This window comes from Chionomys nivalis, chromosome 3 (genome assembly GCF_950005125.1).
Source record: "Chionomys nivalis chromosome 3, mChiNiv1.1, whole genome shotgun sequence".
Classification (NCBI taxonomy): domain Eukaryota; kingdom Metazoa; phylum Chordata; class Mammalia; order Rodentia; family Cricetidae; genus Chionomys; species Chionomys nivalis.
Genome location: NC_080088.1, coordinates 104,534,310 through 104,557,458, shown reverse-complemented (window position 1 = coordinate 104,557,458; position 23,149 = coordinate 104,534,310). Strand labels below are relative to the sequence as shown.

The 23,149-nt window shown below is 54.7% G+C and overlaps 1 protein-coding gene across 1 annotated transcript; it reads left to right on the top strand.

The window, feature by feature from the left end:
- Nucleotides 1-22,841, top strand: Mmp17 (matrix metallopeptidase 17). The gene is made up of 10 exons (XM_057764973.1): nt 1-252; nt 10,119-10,251; nt 10,522-10,651; nt 10,977-11,260; nt 11,994-12,170; nt 14,081-14,180; nt 17,106-17,188; nt 17,279-17,431; nt 20,051-20,308; nt 20,836-22,841. The coding sequence occupies exons 1-10, from the start codon at nt 97-99 to the stop codon at nt 21,123-21,125; spliced, it is 1,764 nt and encodes a 587-aa protein (XP_057620956.1). The 5' UTR covers nt 1-96; the 3' UTR covers nt 21,126-22,841.
- Nucleotides 22,842-23,149: the final 308 nt, after the last annotated feature.

The following is a 23,149-nucleotide window of genomic DNA, read 5'->3' as shown; positions in this document are numbered from 1 at the left end:
AGTCCCGCGGAGCGGAGCGGGCGCGGAGCCGAGTGAGGCGCGGAGCCGGCTGCGGGCGGGCGCGGGGATCCTCGCCACCCCGCCTCGGAGAGCGGGATGGGACACCGCCCGCGGGGACCTGGATCCCCCCGGGGACCTGGCCCTCCAAGCCCCGGGCCCAGGCTGCCGCCGCTGCTGCTTCTGCTCTCGCTGGCGGCCCACGGGGGCTGCGCAGCGCCCGCGCCCCGCGCAGAGGACCTCAGTCTCGGGGTGGTGAGTGTGCGACGCGGGCACGGGACTCCGGGAGCCGAGTCCCCGGGCTCTCACGAGGTGCAAGAGAGAATGGAGACTCTCCCTTGTTCCTCTCGGAGAGGTGCGCGGATCCCGGGCGTGGCGGACCCATTTCCAAGGCAGGGAAACTGAGCCTGGGACTCGGGCTGAGCGGGACGCACGCTTGCAGGTGTAGGAGGACAGCGGTCGCTTTCTCGTTCGGTGCGATCTTGCGTCGCAGCCGCGGGCGCCCCGGGGAGGTGGTCGCCCAGCTGGAGCCGGGTCCCTGGTTAAAAGCAGCTCCACAGAGACCTCTGGCGGGGTGACCGGCGTCACAGTCGCTCGGAGCGGTGCGCCCCACGAGCTTCGCGGCCGGAGTGGGAGGTCAGGGGCGCGCACCGCAAGCCGGGGACGCGCATGTGGGCGTCCGGAAAGCCTGGGGTTCCCGACTTTGCTCTGCTGACGATGTTGGGAGAACCGCCTGCTCGGCGTGCGTGGAGCGACCCCCTCTCCTTTCTCCTCCACGGGAGCGGTCGGCCTTGTCCCGCCGGTGCGGGTGGCAACCTCTGTCGTGTCAAGCCCGCTGCTGTCCCCGGCCCGCCAACTCCCAACCCTGCTGCTACCTTAAGACCAGAGCTTAGCGAGGCACCCTTGTTTGGGGGCCGCGGTGCCGGCTTTTTCCCACCTCTCGTCTGCCCTCCTGACCCAAGTCCCCGCAGGAGACCCGGAAGGTTTTCGATCAGACTTTATGGCTCCGCAGGCCCGCGAAGCCTCTGCAAAGGCGCGCACGGTGGATAAAGCCCTCTTTCGAGGAGGAGGCCCCGGTCTGGGCGCCCTTGATCCTCTGAGATCCAGAGACCCAGCCCGGGCGGCTTCTTGCCCGGCACAAGCTAGCCAATATCCTAATGGGGTCCTGGCAGAGTCCCCTCTCCACGGGCGGTTGGCAATGGGGACTCGTAAACCTTTAGGTCTAGGCAAGGTGCCTTGGAGATGTCATGATGGAGGAGACACTGGGGCGGGACTTGCCCCTGGATCTCAGTGAGAGGCTAACTCTGCCACCCCCAGGCCTCTGTGATGGCAGCGGCCCCATGCTTTCTCTGCCCACTTGCGGACAGACGCCCGAGGGTCCCCTAGGGGTGGCTTCCTCCCACTCCAGTGGTTTCTAAAATAGGGGTTCCTCACACTCCTGTTCCTGGGCTTTCATAGCCATTCTCCCCCGCTGCCACGAGCAGTGGGACATCCAGTTCCAGTTCTGAGTAGGTGACAGTAGAGCCCAGACCCCTTCGTGTTCTAGTTCTCAGGGTGTCTCAAAAAGGACTGGTTAAGGGAGAGAGGACACCGAGGTGGAGTTGGGGCGATGGAGTCCCTGACCAGCCAACTTCTCCATTAGGCCCAGTGCCTTTAGGAAGTTTTGTAACAGCCAGACCTTGGAGGTTGGGATGGGGCTGGCTCCTTCCCCTGGCACCTGTGGACCTCATCTACTTTTCCCCACCCCTGTTGAGTTCCTGAGCACCCAAGGGTCACCGGCCGATCCACACCTTGAAGGTCTCACTGAGCAGGGCGCGTGACCGCAGCCTTGTCAGAGGCAGCAGAACCCTGTCGTCCAGTTCTGGATAAAGCGGGAGGGTGCAGCAGGCATCCCCCTTCCCAGGACAATATCCTCCCGGGTGTGGGAACCCTCATCCGCTTGTCTCTTCTGTGGTGGTAGGGGGCGCCCTCTGGTGGCCCTCTAGGAGATGGCACCTAAGAGCTTGGGGCGCAGGGGCTCCGAGCTGCAAAAGATGGGCGGGCTTTGGGTGGGAGCATTCTGATGCCCCTCAGACCGCCCTCTGCGGGCTGTTGAGCGTATTCAAGTCTGGATGCCTCCGAGGAGAAGGGCGCCTTTGTTTTTGTGATCAACCGCTGCCAGACAGCGCTGCACCCACGGCTGGGCCGGGAGGGGCCAACGCCAGTGAATAAAGCCCAGAAGAGGCCCCAGGCCCCCTGGAAGGACACCGGGGCTGTGCCTCCTCACAGCCTAGTGGGCCTTGTTTTGTTATTCCGTTTCTTGAATGGTTAATGCCTCACAGCAAAGTGTGCAACCCCAGGGAAGGTTCTTAAAGAGTGGCGTCCTGACGGCCCTTTCAGATGTCCAGCTGGGTAGCCATGGGGAAGTGGACAATTTTCACACAGCCAGATCAGCCCCAGTTCTCACACCCTGCGGTTCTCACTCACAACCTGCCTTGGAGACCGTTTCATCCACTGACTGGCTCTGCAGATTCTTGCCGTCACCCCCTTATATTTCATTCACAAATGTCAGATCGCTCAGCCAGGCCTGGCTCCGAAGAGCATGCTGTGTGGCTGTGTCTCGGCAGCACCAAGCAGTCTAGGTATCTGGGGGCCCACGGCTGCCAGGGGTCCTGTTAAAGAGCCCCTTTCATGCTGGCAGCTAAACAAATGAACCCCGGAAGTTTCGACTCTAGGTTTTCCTCCCACAGCAGTCTCTCCCGTTGCTGGTACCACTCAGGCTGGGCAGGTTCAGATCTCACGGATGCCCACAGCTGAAGGCTGGTGTGCTGGAACTAAGGATGGCCGTGGATAAGTAAAGACCCTGGGGGCAGGGCCGATGGTGGCAGGCAGAAGCAGGGACATGGAGTGCAGGGTTGGCCTGTGTGTCTCCTTCTTGAAGCCTACAATCTCCTGTCCTGATTTTAGGTCTCCTTGCTACCTGCACTCTTTCTGGGCCCACGAAGAAGTCCTCCTTATGCCCATAGCTATGCTCTGGGAACTACAGCTGTTCACTGTGGACCCAAACCAAGGTGGCGAGGCAGCAGTTGAACATAGTGCCAGGCCTGCATTTACGGGCATTCACCGCGGCTGCCCAGAACTGAGGAAGGAGGGTGGTATGAAGGCCAGCATGGACTCTCGAGCAAGACTCTGTCTCAGAAAGTGCTTGCCTAGCATGCACACACCACTGGCTGCCAGCCCCAGCCCCACCAAATAAGCCAGGCATGGTGGCACACACCTGTAATCCCAGCACCAGGAAGCAGAGGGAAAAGGATATGGTGTTTAGGGTCTTTGGCTACATAGCAAGTTCAGGGCCAGCCTGAGCAACCTAAGGCGCTAAAAAACAAACAGAAAAGACCAGTTCTGGGTATGGCCGTGTATGCACCTTTAATCGTATACTCCCAGCACTCAGGAGGCAGAGGCGGATCTGAGAGTTCAAAACCAGCCTGGTCTACATAGGGAGTTCCCAGGCCATCTAGGGCTACTAGTGAGACACTGTCTCAAGAAAATAGAAGATGACGCTGTCTGTCAGTGTTATAGTGTCGTAGTTACTTCTCTGTTTGAGAAAACACCGTGACCAAGGCAGCTTAGAAATGAAGGCATTTGGCCGGGCGGTGGTGGCGCATGCCTTTAATCCCAGCACTTGGGAGGCAGAGGCAGGCAGATCTCTGTGAGTTCGAGACCAGCCTGGTCTACAAGAGCTAGTTCCAGGACAGGCTCCAAAACCACAGAGAAACCCTGTCTCGAAAAACCAAAAAAAAAAAAAAAAAAAAGAAAAAGAAAAAAAAGAAAAGAAAAGAAAAGAAATGAAGGCATTTGAATGAGCACAGTTCCAGAGGGGTAGCATTCATGACGGCCAGGCTGAAGCCCTGGTTGTAGGAATAACTGAGAGCCCATGTCTCATGTTGCAAAGAACACACTGGAATCAGAAATTCTTTGGAAACCTCAAGCTAGGCCTCCAGTGACACACCTCCTAATCGTCCCCACACATTTCTACCAACTGGGAACCAAGTGTTCAAATATATGAACTGGGGGCTGGGGTCACTTTCATCCAAACCACACCATGTAGGTGATTTTGTCTAACACGTGAAGGACCCGGAGTTCTGTCCTAGCATACACACACACACACACACACACACACACACAGGAAACAAGTCTCAATGTTCACTACTTTGTGCTTTGCTTCCATTTGAGACAGGGTCTTTGTAGCCATGGCTGACCTGGAACTCACAGAGGTCTGCTTGCCTCTGCCTCCTGAATGCTGGGGTTAAAGGTGTGCGCGTCCACACCCGGCCAGTCTATGGATATCTAATGTGGGACCCTTTTACTTAGATCTAGGCTGAATCCCAGGCTGCTGCTTACCTGCTCTGTGACCAGCTCATAGGGCCTCAGTCTTCTCTCTTGTCAAATGGGCCCATAGGAACAGCCTGTTCTTGCGGGGAAGCCAGACAACTTCAGAAGGCTGCCAGGGCATTGTCCAGTGAGGAGCCTGCTGGGGGACTTCCCAGGGTGTGTCAGATGCCTGTCACCTTAACTGTAAACTTTGAACTTTCAGTACCACCTGGCCTTGGGTCTGTGTACAGGCCAGTGCTGGTCCAGGAAGGAAAAGACATCTTATACATGCCAGGCGCCTGGCTCCCAGCAAAGATGAGATGGTTATGTAAAGGCATGCATCCCCTCATAGCTCCAAGTCCCATTCTGTCCCTGTCCCCAGACCCTTCACCCCTCAGAAACCATCTCCTTCCTAAGTGCTATACCTAGCTACTTCCTGCATCAAAACCTTCACACCAGGCCATGCAGTGGTGGCGCACACCTTTAATCCCAACATTCGAAGGCAGAGGCAGGCGGATCTCTGTGAGTTGGAGGCCAGGCTGGTCCACAGAGTGAGTTCCAGGACAGCCAAGGCTACACAAAGAAACCCTGTCTCGAAAAACAAAAACAAACAGAAAAACCTTCCTACCGTGAATACTCTCCCCAGGGCTCCTTATAAACAATGACAACCCCGTATCTGCCCAGAACAACTTCCCCTAGTGTCCATCTAACTGTCCCCTCTGTCACATCCCTCCCTTCCCTTGCAGTGGTTATGAGGTAAGCCCAGAAGCCAGACAGCTCCAGCCTCAAGGCTCTGCACTCCCATACTGTGTGACAGGGGTCAGTACTCTGTGCTTCTTTCTCTTCCATTGTTGGTAAAATGGGGTAGCAGCAGCACTTACTGCGTCGGGCCGACTTGCAGTGACTTACAGAATGCCCACTGTGCATGATGGAAAGTGCAGGAAAGAAAAAAAAAAAACAGCGCCCACCATCCTCCCCACATCCCGGGGGCTGCGTGGAGCTTTCCACGTATTTCACAGGCATTCAGTGGCCCTTAGCTCAGAATTAGCGGAGCCGCTGCCATCAGGACGAAAGTGGCCAGAGACAATGTGTGCATGGTCTCCGCTGATCCTCCCCTCTGGCACAGATCCGCCCTGGTCTGCCTATCTCCCTTCACAGCCAGCCCTTGGCATAGTCAGGAAGGCCCAGGCAGAGGACCACTCTGGCTATCTGCTAGGATCTTTCTTTATAAAAGGGCCACGCAGGGGCTGGAGGGAGGTTCACTTGGTTGGGTAAGTGCTTGCCAGGCAAGCGTGAGGACTCAAATTCAACCACCAGAAACCGCTGGAAAAGCTGGGCATAGAACTAGAGAGATGGCCCAGCAGTTAAGAGCGTATACATTTGAGGCCCACCACTTCCTGGAACGCTAGCTCCAGGGGGCCAGATGCCCCTGGCCCCCTTGGGCTTCTGCACTCATAGACAAGTTACCCACTCACAGACACATTAAAAAAATATTTTTTAAAGCTTGGCTTGGTGGAACATTCTTGTTTTTTGTTTGTTTGTTTGTTTGGTTGGTTGGTTAATTGGTTGATTTCTCAAGACAAGGTTTCTCTGTGTAGGCCTAGCTGTCCTGGAACTCACTCTTTAGACCTGACTGGCCTTGAACTCAGAGATCCATCCACCTCTGCCTCCCAGATGCTGGGATCAAAGACGTGTGCCATCACCACCTGACTGTGGACCATAATGGCACTGGGGAGGTAGAAACAAGAGATTCTTGGAGATGCTGGCTGGACAATCTTACCTCATTGGTTAACTCTGGGCCAACGAGAGACCCTGCTGCAAAGGACCTGGACAGTGTGCCTTGAGGGTCACCCCCAAGCTTGTCCCCTGGCTTCCACACAATACATGCTCATTAATAAATGGATGAGCCATGGATCCCATGGGCTGCATAACGTGGACAGTTTTCTTGCTCCTCGGGGTCTCAGATGCCTCACCTGTAAGGGGTGGAGGGTCCCCACTGGCATTGCCCTTACAAGGGCCTGAGGGCTTTATATGGGGGGGAAAGTGGTAAATGTGAGGAGTGAGTGGCCAGAGGTGGCACTGCCTACGGACTGGCGCACCTACAGTTAGCATATGTGATATGAATGATATATAGCAGATATCATTATCATATATCTATCAGGAGTTGGCCCTGTTCCTGACACAGGTTAGAAGGACAATAACCTGGCCTCAGTTTCCCTACCTGTGAGATGGGGCTGGTGGCATCCATTTGCCTCCAACTGGTGGGTACAGTTAGAGAGGGATGAGGGGTGGTCGCAAGCTTAGTAATAGTCCAGGTGCCAGGCAAGGTCTGCAGGCTCCCGGGGGCCACAATGGCATCTGATCAAGGCTGTGGGCAGAGCTGCCCAGATTCCATAAGATAGTTGGGTAAGCCAGCGCAGGGATTGGGGTGGCTCTATAAATTTGCTAAAACCATCTGAAGGATTGTAACACTGTACATATTATGCCTCGTTAGAGCTGTAAAAAGATACACATTGTGTCAAATGGTGATAAACGCAACAGCAAGATGAGAAAGAGGAAGGGGCTAGCGCTGACTGACTGCCTGTGTTTACATCTGTGCAGGAATCCCCGGACTGTTCAGCCAGCCTCAGTAATGGTCTGCAGTAATGGTCCAGTTTCCTTGACTGGGCTGGGAGGAAGGGGTGTCTGCCCTGGGGGGTGGGACTCCCCTTCTCCTTGCCCCACCCTCCTCCCCAGTGGCCCTCTGGAAGGTTCACCCTGAGCCTCACAGCACCCGCCTGCTGCAGCCTCCGTTGCCCTGGAGACAGCGGTCTGTCTCCGTGGCGACAGTGGAAGGAGGACCAGGCAGGCAAGCAGGAAGCTGGCGGCCCAGGACAGGGTGTGTGAGGTCCTGGCTCAATAGGTATTAGAGGACAGGGGAGAGGAAGCAAGGAAGTCTTATCTCTGGCCATCCTGCTGCAGACGTGGAGGTGGGGAGAGGCTTTCACACCTGCAGGGGTCAGAGCAGGTCAGATGGGGTGACGAGGGACTGCCTTGGTTCTCTAGCTGCAAGCTGCCAGTCAAGGCTGCCTCTTCTACAGAAATCTTGTCCTTTGGGTGGCTTTTGTCAGCCTAGGCAACCCCAAGTCCTCTAGGCTAACTGCTGTCTCAATGGCCCGTTATCCTCATTTGACATTTATCAGGTTCTAGTCCCAGATGATAACGGGAAGCTTATGTGAGTGTTTGGGGTTCACCCGCCTGGAGATGGATGAGCTGGCTGCCTGTGGCCTCCACACACCCATCCTCTGCTGATGTATGACTTTGGTCAGTTGGCTGCCCCTTGGGTGTCCACCTGAGGCCAGTGCTGGCGATCACCCACCTCCCCAAGTCAAAGTCCACTGTGGTCAGCCCCTCCCAGGACTCAGCACTGCGGAGAAGGTTCCTGGATACAAGGAGGGGGCTGCCAGCATGCAAGAGGGTTGAGCTCTCTCTTGGTGGGGGCAGGGCATCCAAGATTGCAGGTGCAGTGCTGCCAAGCCCAATTACGGTCTGTTCTAGGCAGGCAAGGGCTACCATCCCAACCTCCAACCCCTGCTCCCCATCCATGCGCACTCTCGGGAGGGGGACCCATTCTCTCTGAAGTGTTCCATGTATGGGCTGAGGAAGCTTCAGGGGGCTTCCTGTAGGAAAGAAAGGCAGCCATGGTGCCCCTCGTCTGAGCTGTGAAAACATGTGTGTGCGTACGCGTGTGTGTTCTGACACATGAAAACAGCTAAAATGTTAAAACCGTTTCTGAGAGGAAAGCTCTGAACAGGGTCTCACCAAGATGGCCTCCTTACAGAACCCAAAATGAGGCAGTAGAGAGATCTGGGCGTGTACCCGGGGTATGACTCACTTTCCGGGCTGCTTGAAGGTCCTGCCCTTCAGCCTTAGAAACCAGTCTCTGGCATCCCCATACACACCAACAGGATGCAGGAAGGGTTGGGGTGGGGTGAACTGTGAAACAGAGAAACCCCAGTGAGGATACATGTTATGCAGAGAAGAGACCTGGCAGGCACACTGCGAATGTATGCAAATTACATCATCCAGGCTGGACCTCCTAGCCTGGGCAGCTTGCCGCTGTTTGACGCTCCAAGGAGTCCCGGGAGATGAAACCCAGTTCCAACCACATCCACTGGACTCCCAAGCAACAGCTATCAGCAGCAGTAACCAGTGCAAGAGAGGAGTCTGGGTGACATCCTTGGGACTGGAGAGTCAGGGAAGGACTTGAATAGGGTGGTATTTTTTTGTGTGTCCATCAAAACAGAAGTAGGTTGCTGGGCATGATGGCCACAACTTCAGTGCCCGGCAACACTGGGAGGCAAAGACAGACGTGGAGTGTCTTAGTGAGTTCAGGGCCATCCTGGTCTACATAACAAATTCCAGGGCTACATGGTGAGACACTGTCTCAAAAAAGCGTGGAGAAGCTGCTGGGGTGATGGCTTAGTGGTTAAGAGCACTCCTTCCTATTGCAGAGGACCTGGGTTCATCCCCAGCACCCACATGGGGCTTTACAACTACCCAAAGCTCCAGTCCTGGGGGTCTGATCTCATCTTACTCTGTGGGCAACAAGCAAGCATGTGGCCATATATATCCATGCAGGCAAAACTCCCTCACACAAAATAAAACACACAATTCGAATTTAGAATAAATTCTTTTTTTAAAAAAGAGTACTTGTTTCTTGGGCAGAGGACCCTCGTTGGGCTCCCAGCACCCACCTTGGGCAGCTCACAACTGCCTGTTAAGTCCATCTCGAAGGGGAGCTAGTGCTTCTTAGGGGATTGAGGTTATCTGCATATGTGTGCACACGCACACACACACACATACACACAACTACGTAACTTAATTTTTTGTCGTTTTTTTGGTCAGGGTCTCTCTGTGTAGCCTTGGCTGTCCTGGAACTCCCTGTGTAGTCCAGGCTAGCCTCAAACTTTCAGAGGCTTGCCTGCCTCTGCCTTCCAAGTACTAGAATTAAAGGCGTGCGCCACAACTGGATAACTAAACATTTAAAAAAGTAGGTAAGGATAGTGCTTGCTTAGCTTACCCAAAGCCCTGGGCTCAATCCTTAGCATCACACGGAAGAGGCATGGTAGTACGTGCCTGTAATCCCAGCCCTTGGGCAGTGGGAGCAGGAGGATCAGATGCTCAAGATCATTTTTGGCTGCAAGGTAAGTTTGAAGCCAGACTGGACTACATGGGACCCTTTCTCAAAAGAGTGGTGTAGCTGAGTGTGGTAGCAGGTGCATTTAACCCCAGCACTTGGAAAGCAGAAGCAGGCTGATATCTGGGATTTTGAGACCAACCTGATCTACATAGCCAGCCAAGACTATTCGTTAAGACCCTGTTTCAAAATTGTGTGTGTGTATGTTGTGTGTGTGTGTTGATGAGATGGAAATAAACAAGTCTACAGGTTAGATTTGGGTCCCATGTTTGGGCCCTTCTTGAAAAAGAGGGTGGTTTTGGCTTAGAGCATCCTGCCCTACAGGACCTCTGGGTCAGGAGCCAGACAGGTGCATGCAGCAGGCAGGGTCCTTGTCACAGTTGGCATGTGGACTGCAGCACCATCTAGTGGTTGCTGGCAAACATTGATCATGGCTTATAACCCGATTTAAAGGACAGGGATGTTGGGATGGAGCTAGGTAGGGGTGGCCAGGGCTCAAGCGGCATTTCCCTTGCAACAGTCATGAGCTTGATCAGCTCCTCCTCCGCTGGGCTCTACCCTAACAACCTCTTGCTCTGCTCTGTGTCCCCAGGAATGGCTGAGCAGGTTCGGATACCTGCCTCCTGCAGACCCAGCAACAGGACAGCTACAGACCCAGGAGGAACTATCCAAGGCCATTACTGCCATGCAGCAGTTTGGCGGCCTGGAGACCACCGGCATCCTGGGTTAGTTTTCCGGGAGGCACCAGAAGGCTTCTTGGTTCCATCAGAGCTGTGCCAGTCTGTCCATACCCACCCTGACTACTCAGGACTTGCAATTAGTCACTGAGGACTCAGACTGGCCAGAACCATGAACATGAAAGTTGCCTTAACCTGGTGGGGGATAGGAGGGGTTTGAACACACCTGGCCTTGAGACCATTGGCTCTGAGGGGTTGTGGGGTCTTCGTTTGGGGGGTGGAATCAGGTCTACCTGCTGACCTATGTCTACCATGCAGATGAGGCCACTCTGGCCCTGATGAAGACCCCTCGCTGCTCCCTTCCGGACCTGCCCCTTGGGGCCCATGCAAGAAGGAAGCGACAGATTCCGCCACCAACCAAATGGAGCAAGAGGAACCTTTCTTGGAGGTGCGTGGCCGGGATGGGGGCTCCCCAGGATAGTGTCTGTCTGTCTTTCTACCATCCCTGGGGCCAGAGCAGCATAGAGAGGAACCCACCGGTGTGTAGACTGTGGATGGAGGGTGGAACAAGCCCTGAGATGCAGCCTGCCCATGCCTTCTGGAGAGCTGGCGTTTCCTGAGTCCCCTGGGCTCATCTGCATTCATCTCCTGGGGACTAGAAAAAAGCAGATGATAAGGGAACACTCACGCCAAGGAGGGGCAATATTTTACCCCAGAGGGAGGTCCGTAAAGGCCTCAGGGACAGCTGGCCTCTACTCTGACCCCGCCCCTAGGGTCCGGACCTTCCCACGAGACTCACCCCTGGGCCGGGATACTGTGCGGGCACTCATGTACTACGCCCTCAAAGTCTGGAGTGACATCACACCCTTGAACTTCCACGAGGTAGCAGGCAACGCGGCTGACATCCAGATCGACTTCTCCAAGGCCGACCACAATGATGGCTACCCCTTTGATGGCCCCGGGGGCACAGTGGCCCATGCGTTCTTCCCCGGTGACCACCACACGGCAGGGGATACCCACTTTGATGATGACGAGGCATGGACCTTCCGTTCCTCAGGTATGTAGGGGGTCAGTCCTGAGTATTTGGAACCCTGGGCCTGGGCAGCCCCTGTGGGCCCTGCGGACCCCACAGTAACACCCTGAACCTTTTAAAGATAGGTGCAGCCATGGTGGCTCACAGCCATCTGATTGTGGGATCAGATTCCTTCTGGTGTGCACGAAGACAGAGGGCACTCATATACATAAATACATGAATAAATAAATCTTTTTGAAAAAGGTGCAGCTGTGTCCCCCAGACCGAGTCCCAGGTTAGACTTAAATAGTTGAGTCCTTCCCCATTCATAAGTTAGCCACTAACTGAGACCTGTTGGGCCGTTCTCATGATGCCGATCCACCGAGTGTCTGCAGGCGGCTTGGCAAACCAGCTAATTCCTTGCCCAGTGCGCTGAAACCCAGATCTCTCAAGTAGGGTCTTGGGGTGACAACTATTGTATTTGAGCCTGGAAAATCCTGCCAATCCTGGGATGTCTCCACTATGGTCAGACACTAAACGCGCTGGCTTCCATACCGTGGAAGTGTAAGAGACCCCCCTGGGAAGCCTCTTCCTGCCACACAGGGCCTCCCTAGGAACCCAGCATGATCTGAGCAGATCTGCAGTACTCACGTGGCTAGCTGGAGCCCCCAGCACAGCCAGGATGCAGGGACCCTCTGAGCACCGGCTCTGTATACCAGCCCCATCATCAGTGAGGGGGTCCTGTCCTCCCCGGCTCATGCAGCTTCTGTGTCTCCAGATGCCCATGGGATGGACCTGTTTGCAGTGGCTGTCCATGAATTTGGTCATGCCATTGGTCTGAGCCATGTTGCTGCCCCAAGCTCCATCATGCAACCATATTACCAGGGCCCCGTCGGTGACCCACTCCGCTACGGGCTTCCCTACGAGGACAGGGTGCGTGTCTGGCAATTATATGGTGAGTGTTCCCAAAGCCCAGTATGGACCACATGGAGAGCGATGCTAGGGACAGATACCCCAGGTAGTTGTATGTTCTGTTAATGGCTGTGCCCTCTTAGTCGAGAACTCTGTGGGCACGTGACATCTGCTGGAAACAGAACAGTGGAGAGGAGTCCAGGGTGTGGGATACAGGTCTCGGCCTTCTAGTGCTGTTCCCCCTGGTACTTAGAGCCCCGGGAATGTCAATCAGTCCCTCCAAGAGCCTTGGCAGCAGAAAAGGTAGAGCCAGGCCTTCAAAGCACCGGGTCTGTGCTAAATTGGCCATCTAATTACATAACTCTTAGGGAGGAGGAGTCCTGGGGTAGGCCGGGTTCAGGCAGCTTGTCCAGGATAGCTCACAAGAATGAAAGAACATCCCTACGGGATTGAGAAGAAGCAGTTTTCCCAGGATAGCCCATAAGACTATGAAGATATCCCTGTAGGACCAAAAGGCAGGCACTGTGCCCAGAATAGCCCACAGGACCAAGAGGTAGATAGCTTGCCAGGGTCGATCTGTGAGAGTGAGAGGCAGGCAGCTTGCCTGGTGTAGCCCCACCGGAGTATAAACAGCCAAAATAGGACCAGAATCTGGTCCAGGGCCGCTCTCGGGTCACATCTGGAAATAAGATGATACTCTGGATGGGGTGGGAGAGGTGATGTTTAATATACAGAGGTGATGTTTAATATACAGAAACATTTTCCTCCCTGAATAGAGCCAGCCTGGCCCCCATCCTGCCTCTAGCTTCATTCTGCACTCCCCCAATCTGCTTTTCCATGCCCCACCTCCCCACCCCATCTGTGTGGAGTTTTTTTTTGTTGTTGTTGTTGTTTCAGTGGTGGTGGTGGTTTTGTTTATTTTGCAGAATTTCCTTTCTTATGTGTGAGTGTCTGAATATATGTCCATGCACCACACACATGCAGGTGCCTACAGAGGTCAGAAGAGGGCATCAGACCCTCTGGAACTGGATTTTCAGGCAGTGTGGGTTCTGGGAACTGACACCAGGTCTTCTGCAAGAGTCGCAAGCACCCATAACTGCTGAGCTGCCTCTTCAGGCCTGCAGGCCACTCCTTTTTATGTGTGTGAATTTCTTGCCCTGCGTGTATGTATGCGCACCACATGCATGCCTGCTGCCCCATGGAGGATGGAAGAGGGCGTTAGATCCCTTGGAGCTAGAGTTAATGGACAGTTGTGAGCTGCCATGTGGGTGCTGGGAACCCAACCCAGGTCCTCTGCAAGAGCAGCCAGTGCTCCTAATGGCTGAGCCATCTCTCCAGCCCCAGTGCTGTGTCTAATGCAGTAAAATCCCCCATCTCCACGTGTGTCACAGGGCTGGCTGTTCAGGCGCCACCCTACCTACATCCACAACTCTTGCCACCCTGAACTAACCCCAAGGGACTGTCTCTGAGGATTGCCTGAGGTATGATACTCGGAGGAAGGGGAGTGTGGCTAGTGGGCTTTTTTTTTTGTGGTTTGTTTCTTTTCCCCAAGTGTGGTATTTTCAAGGTTTCTTCCCCACCGGAGTCAGGCCTGGTTCCTTTCCATGGCTGAATAAACTCAACATTGAGCACAGGGTTACTTCCCTGTTAGGCTCTTGTGACCAGCGCTGTGGACCTTGGTGCAGAATTCTTGTGGATCACCTGGCTTCCATCTTTCAGGGGTGCCCACCCAGAAGCATGGTTGTGAGGGACAGTGATGCTCTCTACAAGCTCTTGGGGCACAGCATAGTTCACAGGACTGCTGCAGTGGTCTGCCCCACCTAGACACCCATCTGGCTGAATTAGCAGAGCTGGGGGCCTCCAGCGTCACAGCCCAGGCTGCATGCCCAGGGCCGCAGGATAGGCTGGTAAGACTAAAGCCCTGGGTTGAACACACACTTTCTGTCTCCGCAGGTGTGCGGGAGTCCGTGTCTCCTACTGCACAGCTGGATACTCCAGAGCCTGAGGAACCACCCCTCCTGCCGGATCCCCCCAGCAATCGGTCTAGCACCCCGTAAGCCCTGTCCCTTGTCACATTACCTTAGCTAGCCTGTCCTAGTTCCCTGCTGTCCCTACAAAGCACATAATGCCCAGTATATAGCCTGGGATCCCGAGGAAGGCATTGCTGTGTGTGCTGACTGGGCCCGAGGGGCGCTTTCTTCTCTTAGACCTCCCAATAGGAGACGGGGGATGGGAAAGGACCCACTGCCCCATGGAGCTACATTGAACCTCAAATAGTCCCTCTTCTATAGCTTGGTTCACAAAGCCCAGGACCTGGGGGCCAGGAGACCTTGCAAACAGTGGCTTGTTTACTTTACTGCCAGTCCCTCTGCAAGCTGACTGAGAGCTGCGCTTATTCAGACAGTTCCCTGGGTGCACATCTGTGGCATCCTTGGGACTTGGGCTCTCAGTACAGCAGCAACTGTATTGAGAGTTTACACAGTGCACACCTTTTGTTACTCAGCCCGTCCCTTCTCTCGTCTGACCCCAACCCCCACACCCTGGCCCCCTTGTGTGCCCACACTCATCTACAATTCAAGTGCTCGAATTATAGGTATGAGTCAATATTCTCAACCCACCGTTATTTCCTATCTGTTGGAGTATGTGTGTGTGTGTGTGTGTGTTTCTTGTGTTGGACATTAACCCCAGGGCCTTGTGCATATAGGGCAAGTGTACTGAGCTATGCCGCAAACCCTGTGTTGCTTTTGTTTTGTTGGTACTTTTTGGTTTGGTTTGGTGTTTGAGATAGGCTCTTGTGTATCCCAAGATGACTTCAGACCCCCTGTGTAGCTAAGGATGACAACAGCCTTGACCCTCTCATCCTACAGGCGTGTACCACTAATGCAGGTTAATGCAGTGCTGGGAGTTGAATCTTGGACTTTGTGCATGCTAGGCAAATACTCACCCCCAGTGTGTGTGTGTGCGCGCGCATGCATGTGCGTGCACACATGCGTGCATATGTGATTGTGCACACGCACACACACATTTGGTGTGGGCACACAGTGTGCATGGAGGTCAGAGGACAGCTTGTGGGAACTGGCTCTCTCCGTCCACCATATTGATTCAGAGACTGAACTCTAGCAATCAGACTTGACAGCAAGTCCTTGTAATGAACTGAGCCACCGCACTGACCCTCTGCAGATTTGTTTCAGGTAGGGTCTTGCGGTGTAACCCTGGCTGACCTGGAACTTGCTGCATGGCATAGACCAGCCTCAAAATCATGAACGCCCTGCTTCTGCCTCCCGCGTGCTGGCGTTCAGACATGAGCTGAATGAAACAAAGCCACACACTTGGCTTTGCTTGTTTCTTCTTTTTCTTTTCTCTTTCATTTTTAAGTGATAACTGAACCCAGGACATTCTATAACTGAGCTATATGTCCCTGTAAGAATCATTTCTCTCCTGCCAACCCCTCCCACCCAGCTCTCTAAGTCACCCATGTGTGACACTGCCGGAGGGTTCTGTGTTGTGACAAAGGGAGAGTGTCCTCATGCATGGCACACTACCGTGTGTGGCCCTAGCAGGTGGTTTGCAACGAAGCCCTCTGCCGCAGATCCTCAGGACTGGCCGCCTCTCAGCAAATGGATCATGCTGTCCTCAGGCCTCCTCACACTCTCTGTCCCTGACACAGCTCTGCTCTCCGTCCCCTTTGTGTCGGGTGATGCTCTGGGGCCCGTGCTTGCACACTTAGCATTGTGGTCGACAGGACCCTCTCAGTCTCGGGCATGTGACATGGTTCTCCCGTCTGCAGTGTGCATCAGTGAACACTCACACCCCGACTCCTACCCACGGGGCTCTGTGTGCTGAGACACTTACCTACCTGGGAAGCTGAGAAGCCGTTCTGCCTTTCCATCGATTTTAAGGGTTTTTAAAAACCGTGTGTCTGTGTGTGGCTGCGTGCATGGCCCTATAGTGCCTACAGAGGCCAGAGACGCTGGATCCCCTGGAGCTGGAGTTACAGGCAGTTCTGAGCTACCCAGCGTGAGTGTGAGGAACCGACCTGGGTCTTAACCACTCAGCACTTCCCCCAGCTCCTTCCCCTCTCGCTTTAGACAAGGTCTTACTGTGGAGCCCAGTGTTGTATGACTCCATAGGGAGTTATGAAAGCATCTCTTCACCCTAGATGAGGCCCCCACAGCAGACCAACGAAAGGATTTTAGTCTAGAATAGTGAACCAGTAAGTTTTCCAGGGCTACTCACAGGAGCAAGCATGAGGGTTACTTCCTATAAGAGTATAGGTGATGCAAAGACAGCTTCGTTACTGAAAAGCCCACCCCAGACTGAGTGAGAACTAAAAAAAGCTGTATCCTTGAAACTTCTGCGTGACTGGCAGATAGCCAATTGTGACATCTCCTCTGCCCCAGCCATCTTACATAACCTTAGGAAGGGGCCTGTGACTCTTGTAAGTTTCAGGAACTTTACCTGAGACTTAAGAGTTTTGTTTCCCTCCCAGGTCTTAAGAACTGTCCCTCCTAGGAATGTTTTTCTTTCCCAGGCAATTGAAACCCAACACTTGAGTTGACCAGACAACGGCAATCCCCCTGCCTCAGCCTCCTGAGCACAGGACTGTAGGCCTAGTGTGGCCACAAGCCCGACCGAAGCTCACATTCTTTGCTTTTGTTTTGTTTGTCATGGTTATTGGTTCGTTTCGGGTGCTGTTGTTATCGTCTGGTGTGTTAGGTTTAGGGAAGTTGGCTTTGGGGTTTTGAGTCAGTCTCATATGGCCCAGGCTAGCCTCCGACTCACGATGCAGCTTATAGCCTTATGGGGCCCTCATTCTAATTGCCCTTTCTTGCCTGGTGAGCTCCGTCTACCATGTGGACACAGGGTTGTTGTGGGTCCTTCCAGGATGCCCCCACTCATGATTCTGGCAGCCGTAGCTCAGCCGGCTGCTTGGGTCGGGTGCTCTCCCTCTCAGACCCTCTCACGTTCTGCCTTGCAGGCCCCAGAAGGACATGCCTCATAGGTGCACTGCCCACTTTGATGCCGTGGCCCAGATCCGAGGTGAAGCCTTCTTCTTCAAAGGTAACCGACCCTGGGGGGCCCTGTGGAATGGAAAGACAGATCCCCATAGCCACGCCAGGCTCCTGCAGCACCTTCCCTTCTGTCATCCAGGCAAGTACTTCTGGCGGCTGACCCGGGATCGGCACTTGGTGTCCCTGCAGCCAGCTCAAATGCATCGCTTTTGGCGGGGCCTGCCGCTGCACCTGGACAGTGTGGATGCCGTGTATGAGCGTACCAGCGATCACAAGATTGTCTTTTTCAAAGGTGAGTGAGCTTCTCTCCTGGGCCACAGCTAGCCATGACCTCCCCCTGTGCCGTCTGACCTGCCTTGGCCTCCCCTGCACCCTGCCAACCCTTGGCTGTAACCTTGCACCTCCAGCCTATTTGAGTGAGCCGTTTGCTCCACCCGTCTGAAGAGCAGCTGTACTCCTTGGATGTGTATGGAGGCCTACTGTCGTCTCATCCTGTAGGGGGCGCTGCAGATACACACAACAAGCCAAAAAAGGAAAAAAGAGGAAAATCTCTGCTGGGGCTGGTGTAGAGCTGGAGTTGGGGGTGAGGCAGGGTGTGAAGAGCTCCTCCACAGGAGAGAGTTTATTCAAAGAAGCAGTAGAGGTAGTGGGAGAGAAGAAGCAACAGCAGGCGAAGTCTATCTAGGGACCTGCCATTGAGCAGAAACTCCAAGAACAGGGTCCAGGTCAGGACTGCGACCAGTGTGAAGACCCCCAAGGCAGAAACATCCCTTCTGAGTGCAGAGAACTAAGAGAGCGGCCATGAAATGCAGGAGGAACTGTGAGGCCACAACCCCTAGCAGCTGCCTCTGTCTAGGTCACCCTACCCTGTCCCTAACTCGTAAGCAAGGCTCCTAGGCTTCACTGCTGGCCTCGGATGGGATGTGTCCCTTCCGTCCACCTCTATCCCACAGAAAGGGAAAAGAGACCTGGGCCAGGAAGGCAGCACATTCCTATAATCTCGGCACTCGGGAAGCTGAGGCAGGAGGGTTGCTGCAAATTCCCAGCCTGCCTGGGTTACATACTAAGACTGTTTCCCAAAACTTGGGGTGCTGGGGGCCTATAGGTATCATTCCATCGGTTGAGTACTTGCTTAACATGCACAAAACCCTGGTTTTGTGCCCTGGCATTGCATGCACCGGGTGCATTCATCCCGACACTTGGGAGTTAGAAGCAGGAGGATTGTACATTCAAGGTCATCTTTAGCAGGGTAGCAAGTTTGAGACCAGCCTAAGTTAGAAAGGAGAAAGGTAAGGCTGGGGGAGGAGGGAAACACATGTGAGGTGTGAGCCTCCTGGGCTCATGCACAGAGAGACATGGACAGAAACCTGGGGTTGGTGTGAGCAGCGGCTCGCCCTCAGCCCAAAGTTGCCACCAACCTTAGGTCACCCTCCCAGCTCAGGTCCCCCTGAGGGCACTGAGCCAGCTTCGCCTCATGTCACTTGACTCAATGCCGTGATAAAATACCCGACAGCGGTTTTGTTGTGGCTAACAGTTCTGGTCCATCATGTTAGGGAAGAAATGGGTGGCAGGAGGAGGAAACAGCCAGTCACAACCAGTCACATCGTCCCCCCTAGTAGGGGAAGATGGAGGTGCGGCTTAGCTTACTTTCTCCTGTTTATTCCATCCGGGACCCCAGCCCGTGGGACAGTGCTGCCCACATTCAGGGTGTGTCTTCCCACCTCAGCCCACTCGAGATTAACATCCCTCATCGGCATGCCCAGAGGCTGGATTCTACCTGCTATCAAGTTGACAGTGTTAATAATCATCGTGACTTTCCTTTTTCCCAGACAAGGTCTCACCATGTAACTCTGGCTGGCCTAGAATTCACTGTGTATCCCCAGGGTGGCCAGTATTTTTTTTCTTCTCTGGGACTTTCAGTTGAGACTGAGCTGTGAACCCCAATACCAGTTGTTCCTAAGCACTGCCCTCGACCCAAGCCAATGAGGTCACAGCGACTATACCTTCATCTAGTCCATAGACACCCACTCATCACCAGGGTCCCAGCCAGGATCTCCCTTACATGGTGGTGTCTTTGGTCTCCAGTCTAGAGCATACTCTCGGGCCTTCAGTATCTACCCACCCCAGGTTTTACCCCTCGTGTGCCCTGTGTATCCTGTGGATCAGGAATATCACCCACGGTGTCCTGACCAATCCCATTTGTTGATGGTCTGGACATACTGTTTCCACTCTGTAAACAGCGAGAGCCACCTGAGCATCTTGCCCTGTGTTCACCCCACACACTGGTACCCCTGGATGGAGTCTGTCTGGTCCAGCCCACACATCTTTGTTCCCATGGAACCCAACGGTTCTTCAGCATCTTGGTTCATAAAGTCTCACAGAGAGACCTGCATCTCACTTGTAATTAGGCCTCACACTGAATGCCTTCTGCCATAAGATGGTCATAGGTCGGTGGCTCAGTTGTTACGTCACCTGCTTAGCACATATGAAGACCTGGGTTCAGTCCCTAGAAGCCCATAAACAAGGAATGGTGGTACCTGCCTTTAATCCTAGCATTCAGGTAATGGAGGCCAGAGGGTCAGAAGTTCAAGGTCATTGAGACCAGCTTGGGCCGTATGAGACTCTGTCTCAAAATGGGGGAGGGAACGTCCCTACCCCTCATACATAACACTCACAGAGCGAGTCAATTGTCTTTGTTTCTTGTCTCTCAGTGACTGCCAGAATAGGAACTGATTCCCAGACCCACACCAAGATGTAATAGGTGCTCATTAAATGTCAGACAGGGCTCCTCCTTGACTTGGTGACATAGGGTAACTACTTTGTACGGCCCCTTGGGTGAAGATGGGGGACACCCGTGCAAGTCAAGGCTGGGGCCTTTGCCACAGCCTACGGCTCTTTCTCTCGCCACCAGGAGACAGATACTGGGTGTTTAAGGACAACAACGTAGAGGAAGGGTACCCGCGACCTGTCTCCGACTTCAGCCTCCCGCCAGGTGGCATCGATGCTGTCTTCTCCTGGGCCCACAATGACAGGACTTATTTCTTTAAGGACCAGCTGTACTGGCGCTATGATGACCACACACGGCGCATGGACCCTGGCTACCCTGCCCAGGGCCCCCTGTGGAGGGGTGTCCCCAGCATGCTGGATGACGCCATGCGCTGGTCTGATGGTGAGCGCCAGGCAGGGGACAGTGCTGTCCAGCATGTTTCCTTGACTGTAGATAAGGGATTGTGATGCGGCGTGGGGGCGGGATTCCCTGAACCACACTTAACCTGTCGTGAGCTCTGAGGGGTTCAGGACCTCACCTCTCTCCTAAGCCCCCTCACAGGCTCTGCTCCCTTCTGCCACCCGCCCTGACCTCCTACTTCTCACTCAGGACTTGCAGCCTTTATACATTTTCCTTAGAGCACCTGTACCCTACTTGTAGCCTCCCCTCCAATACCAAAAGAGATGCACGCAGAACCGATGCTGGGCAAACTCCAGCAAGGAAGAGTGGAAGTTGACAGTCCATCCCTGTGTCCCAGAGTCTCCTCCAAATGGCCAAGTCAGGCTCATGCTTCTAACAGGCATGGCCCAGACAGCCTAAGATGTCCTACCTCTGCCCCCTACCTCTGCAGCTCCATATTTAACCGCAGTTCTATGCAGAGCCTCCCTGTGTCTGAGGAACCAGCTCAGCCACCCTCTTCTACCCTACAGGTGCATCCTATTTCTTCCGAGGCCAGGAGTACTGGAAGGTGCTGGATGGCGAGCTGGAGGCAGCACCTGGGTACCCCCAGTCTACAGCCCGGGACTGGCTGGTGTGTGGCGAGCCGCTGGCAGATGCGGAGGAAGTCGGGCCTGGACCCCAGGGCCGCAGTGGGGCCCAGGACAGCCTGGCAGTGTGCTCCTGCACTTCAGATGCACACAAGTCTTCATCGCCATCTCTACTGTTGTTGCCGCCACTGCTGTGGGGCGTGTGGACCTCTGTCTCCGCAAGGGCATCCTGAGGGCAGTGCTGGCCTTGCGGATCAAGGAGCCGAGGAGGGCGGGGACATAACAGCCAGTAGTCAGTGCCCGGTCCTTCCTTCCTTCCTTCCTTCCTTCCTTCCTTCCTTCCTTCCTTCCTTCCTTCCTTCCTTCCTTCCTTCCTTCCTTCCACCAAACCCAGGGGTGCTGTGCCCTCTGCTGGAGTAGCCTCCAACTGGGACAGGAAGTCCCACCAGTGGCATCCATGCGCCCTCCTCCCCTGGAGCAGCCGTAGGCGGTGCTCCTTCCTCTTCTGCACACCATGCTGCTTCTTCGCACCTTACTGGGCTGCTCATGCCTGGCTGTCACGTCCCGGGGATGCCTTGTCCGCACCTGAGCAGCTCTGATGTCGGCTGGAGGTGGGCAGCAGGTGGGCTGCAGGTGGACAGATGGGGACAACAGGAGGTCCTCACAGTGTCCATAGGGGCCACGGCCACGGTTTCACAAGCGAGTTGATGGCCCAATGGGGAACAGAGTGGGGGGACAGGGTACCTGCCCAGCGGTCTGATCCACTGCCATTTGCAGCAGCTAGTGCCATGCATGTCTGCTGCTGCAGAGGATCAGTCACACTCAGGATCTACAGATGCTGGCCAGGCACCTCGCTCCAACCGTCAGGAGCAGTCACCTCGCCTCATCTTAGCCAGCTGTTCTCAAGTGGAGGCGACGTCCTGTTATCTCCCTCTGCGTGGCCAGGAGAGAACTGTGGGTCTCCCCGGGGTGCTGTGGCTTAGGGGTGTGCCTGTAGAGACATCTCTCATCTCTCCTGCCCATTGCTTCTGCAGAATGCCCCCAGATGATTATGGGCTGAGACCCTGCAGCTTAGACTTGTGGCTGTCCCCTCCCCAGCTGGGAAGGGGCTTCTGCCACCTGGCATCAAAGTGGGGGTTCAGTTAAGGAACGGTGGCTGGGTTACCCCAGGCCCTGAGTAGGGGAATGGCAACCTGGCAGGTGGCGCACAGGGGGACTGGGAAGGGGCAGCTGCAGGGATACTCAGCAAGGCCAGGTTAAGAGTAGTGTCCTGCAGGGCCGTGAATGTCGCCTCCTGGTCCACCCTGGCCTTGGAGATGGAGGGCTGTGGAAGAATTGCTGCTCTGAGAGACAGACCTTCATGGGTCCAGAAAGGGCCTCTGAGCTAGGACCAAGGAGCCATCAGCTACTGGGAGCTGGTTCTGGGGCGGGATGGGCCCGAGGGACACACACATACAGCCCAGGGGCGGAGCCACCCATATAGGCGTGGATGTATAGTAGGCAGCTTCTGCCATTGGACATGTGATGACACACCCCTCCCCGACTGGTCCCATCTCAGGTAAGAAAGGCTTCTGTACATCCCGGCTCACACTTCATGTATGTACGCAGCACTGGTGCCACTCCCTCCTAGCCCAGGTTCGAGCATCCTCGGGAGGAGTGAGCAGCCTACACCATCCTACACCCACCTGCCAGGCTAGACAGGACAGAGTCGGGGTCTGTGGTGTCATAGGGGCCACCCCACTCTGTCCTCTATCACAGCACGCTCCTATGATGTCCCATATTGTCCACCAGCCTGCAGGACACAGCCGTCCAGTACAGTAGTGAGAAGAGTCCCAAGGGCCCTTGTCACATAGCACTGAAAGTCAGGCCTGCAGGCTGGAGCTGTCCAGAGGCTGGTGTCTCACTCATTTTAAAAACCCAAACTCTAATAAATCTTTTTCTACACTGGACAGGTGACAATTTGGTGGTGGGGCACTTGGTAGCGTGCTCAAGGCTTTGGGCTTGATCTCCAGTACAGAAACTTGTTTGTATCTCTAGTCTTGAGTGAAACAGTCAGCGGGCATAGAGTTCTCTGAACCACCTCTGCCTCCCTCCCTCCATTGCTGCAGCCAGGGGGTCTCCCAGGGAGAGAAAAGGGGGGAGGTTCCAGTGCGCTGACTCCTGGGCAGTGTGGGTAGCTGGACCCCTGAGTTTCATGATTTGATTCACACCCCTATACAGAGGCTCTGGGGAGAAAATAAGTTTCTACTCCACCCCC

What these genes read in the sequence shown, in the direction of transcription:
- Mmp17 (XM_057764973.1), top strand. Translation starts at nt 97, where the DNA reads ATGGGACACCGCCCGCGGGGACCTGGATCCCCCCGGGGACCTGGCCCT. An exon ending in ATGGACCTTCCGTTCCTCAG is followed by an intron (nt 11,261 to 11,993) that starts GTATGTAGGGGG and finishes CTGTGTCTCCAG; the next exon opens with ATGCCCATGGGATGGACCTG. An exon ending in TGAAGCCTTCTTCTTCAAAG is followed by an intron (nt 17,189 to 17,278) that starts GTAACCGACCCT and finishes TCTGTCATCCAG; the next exon opens with GCAAGTACTTCTGGCGGCTG.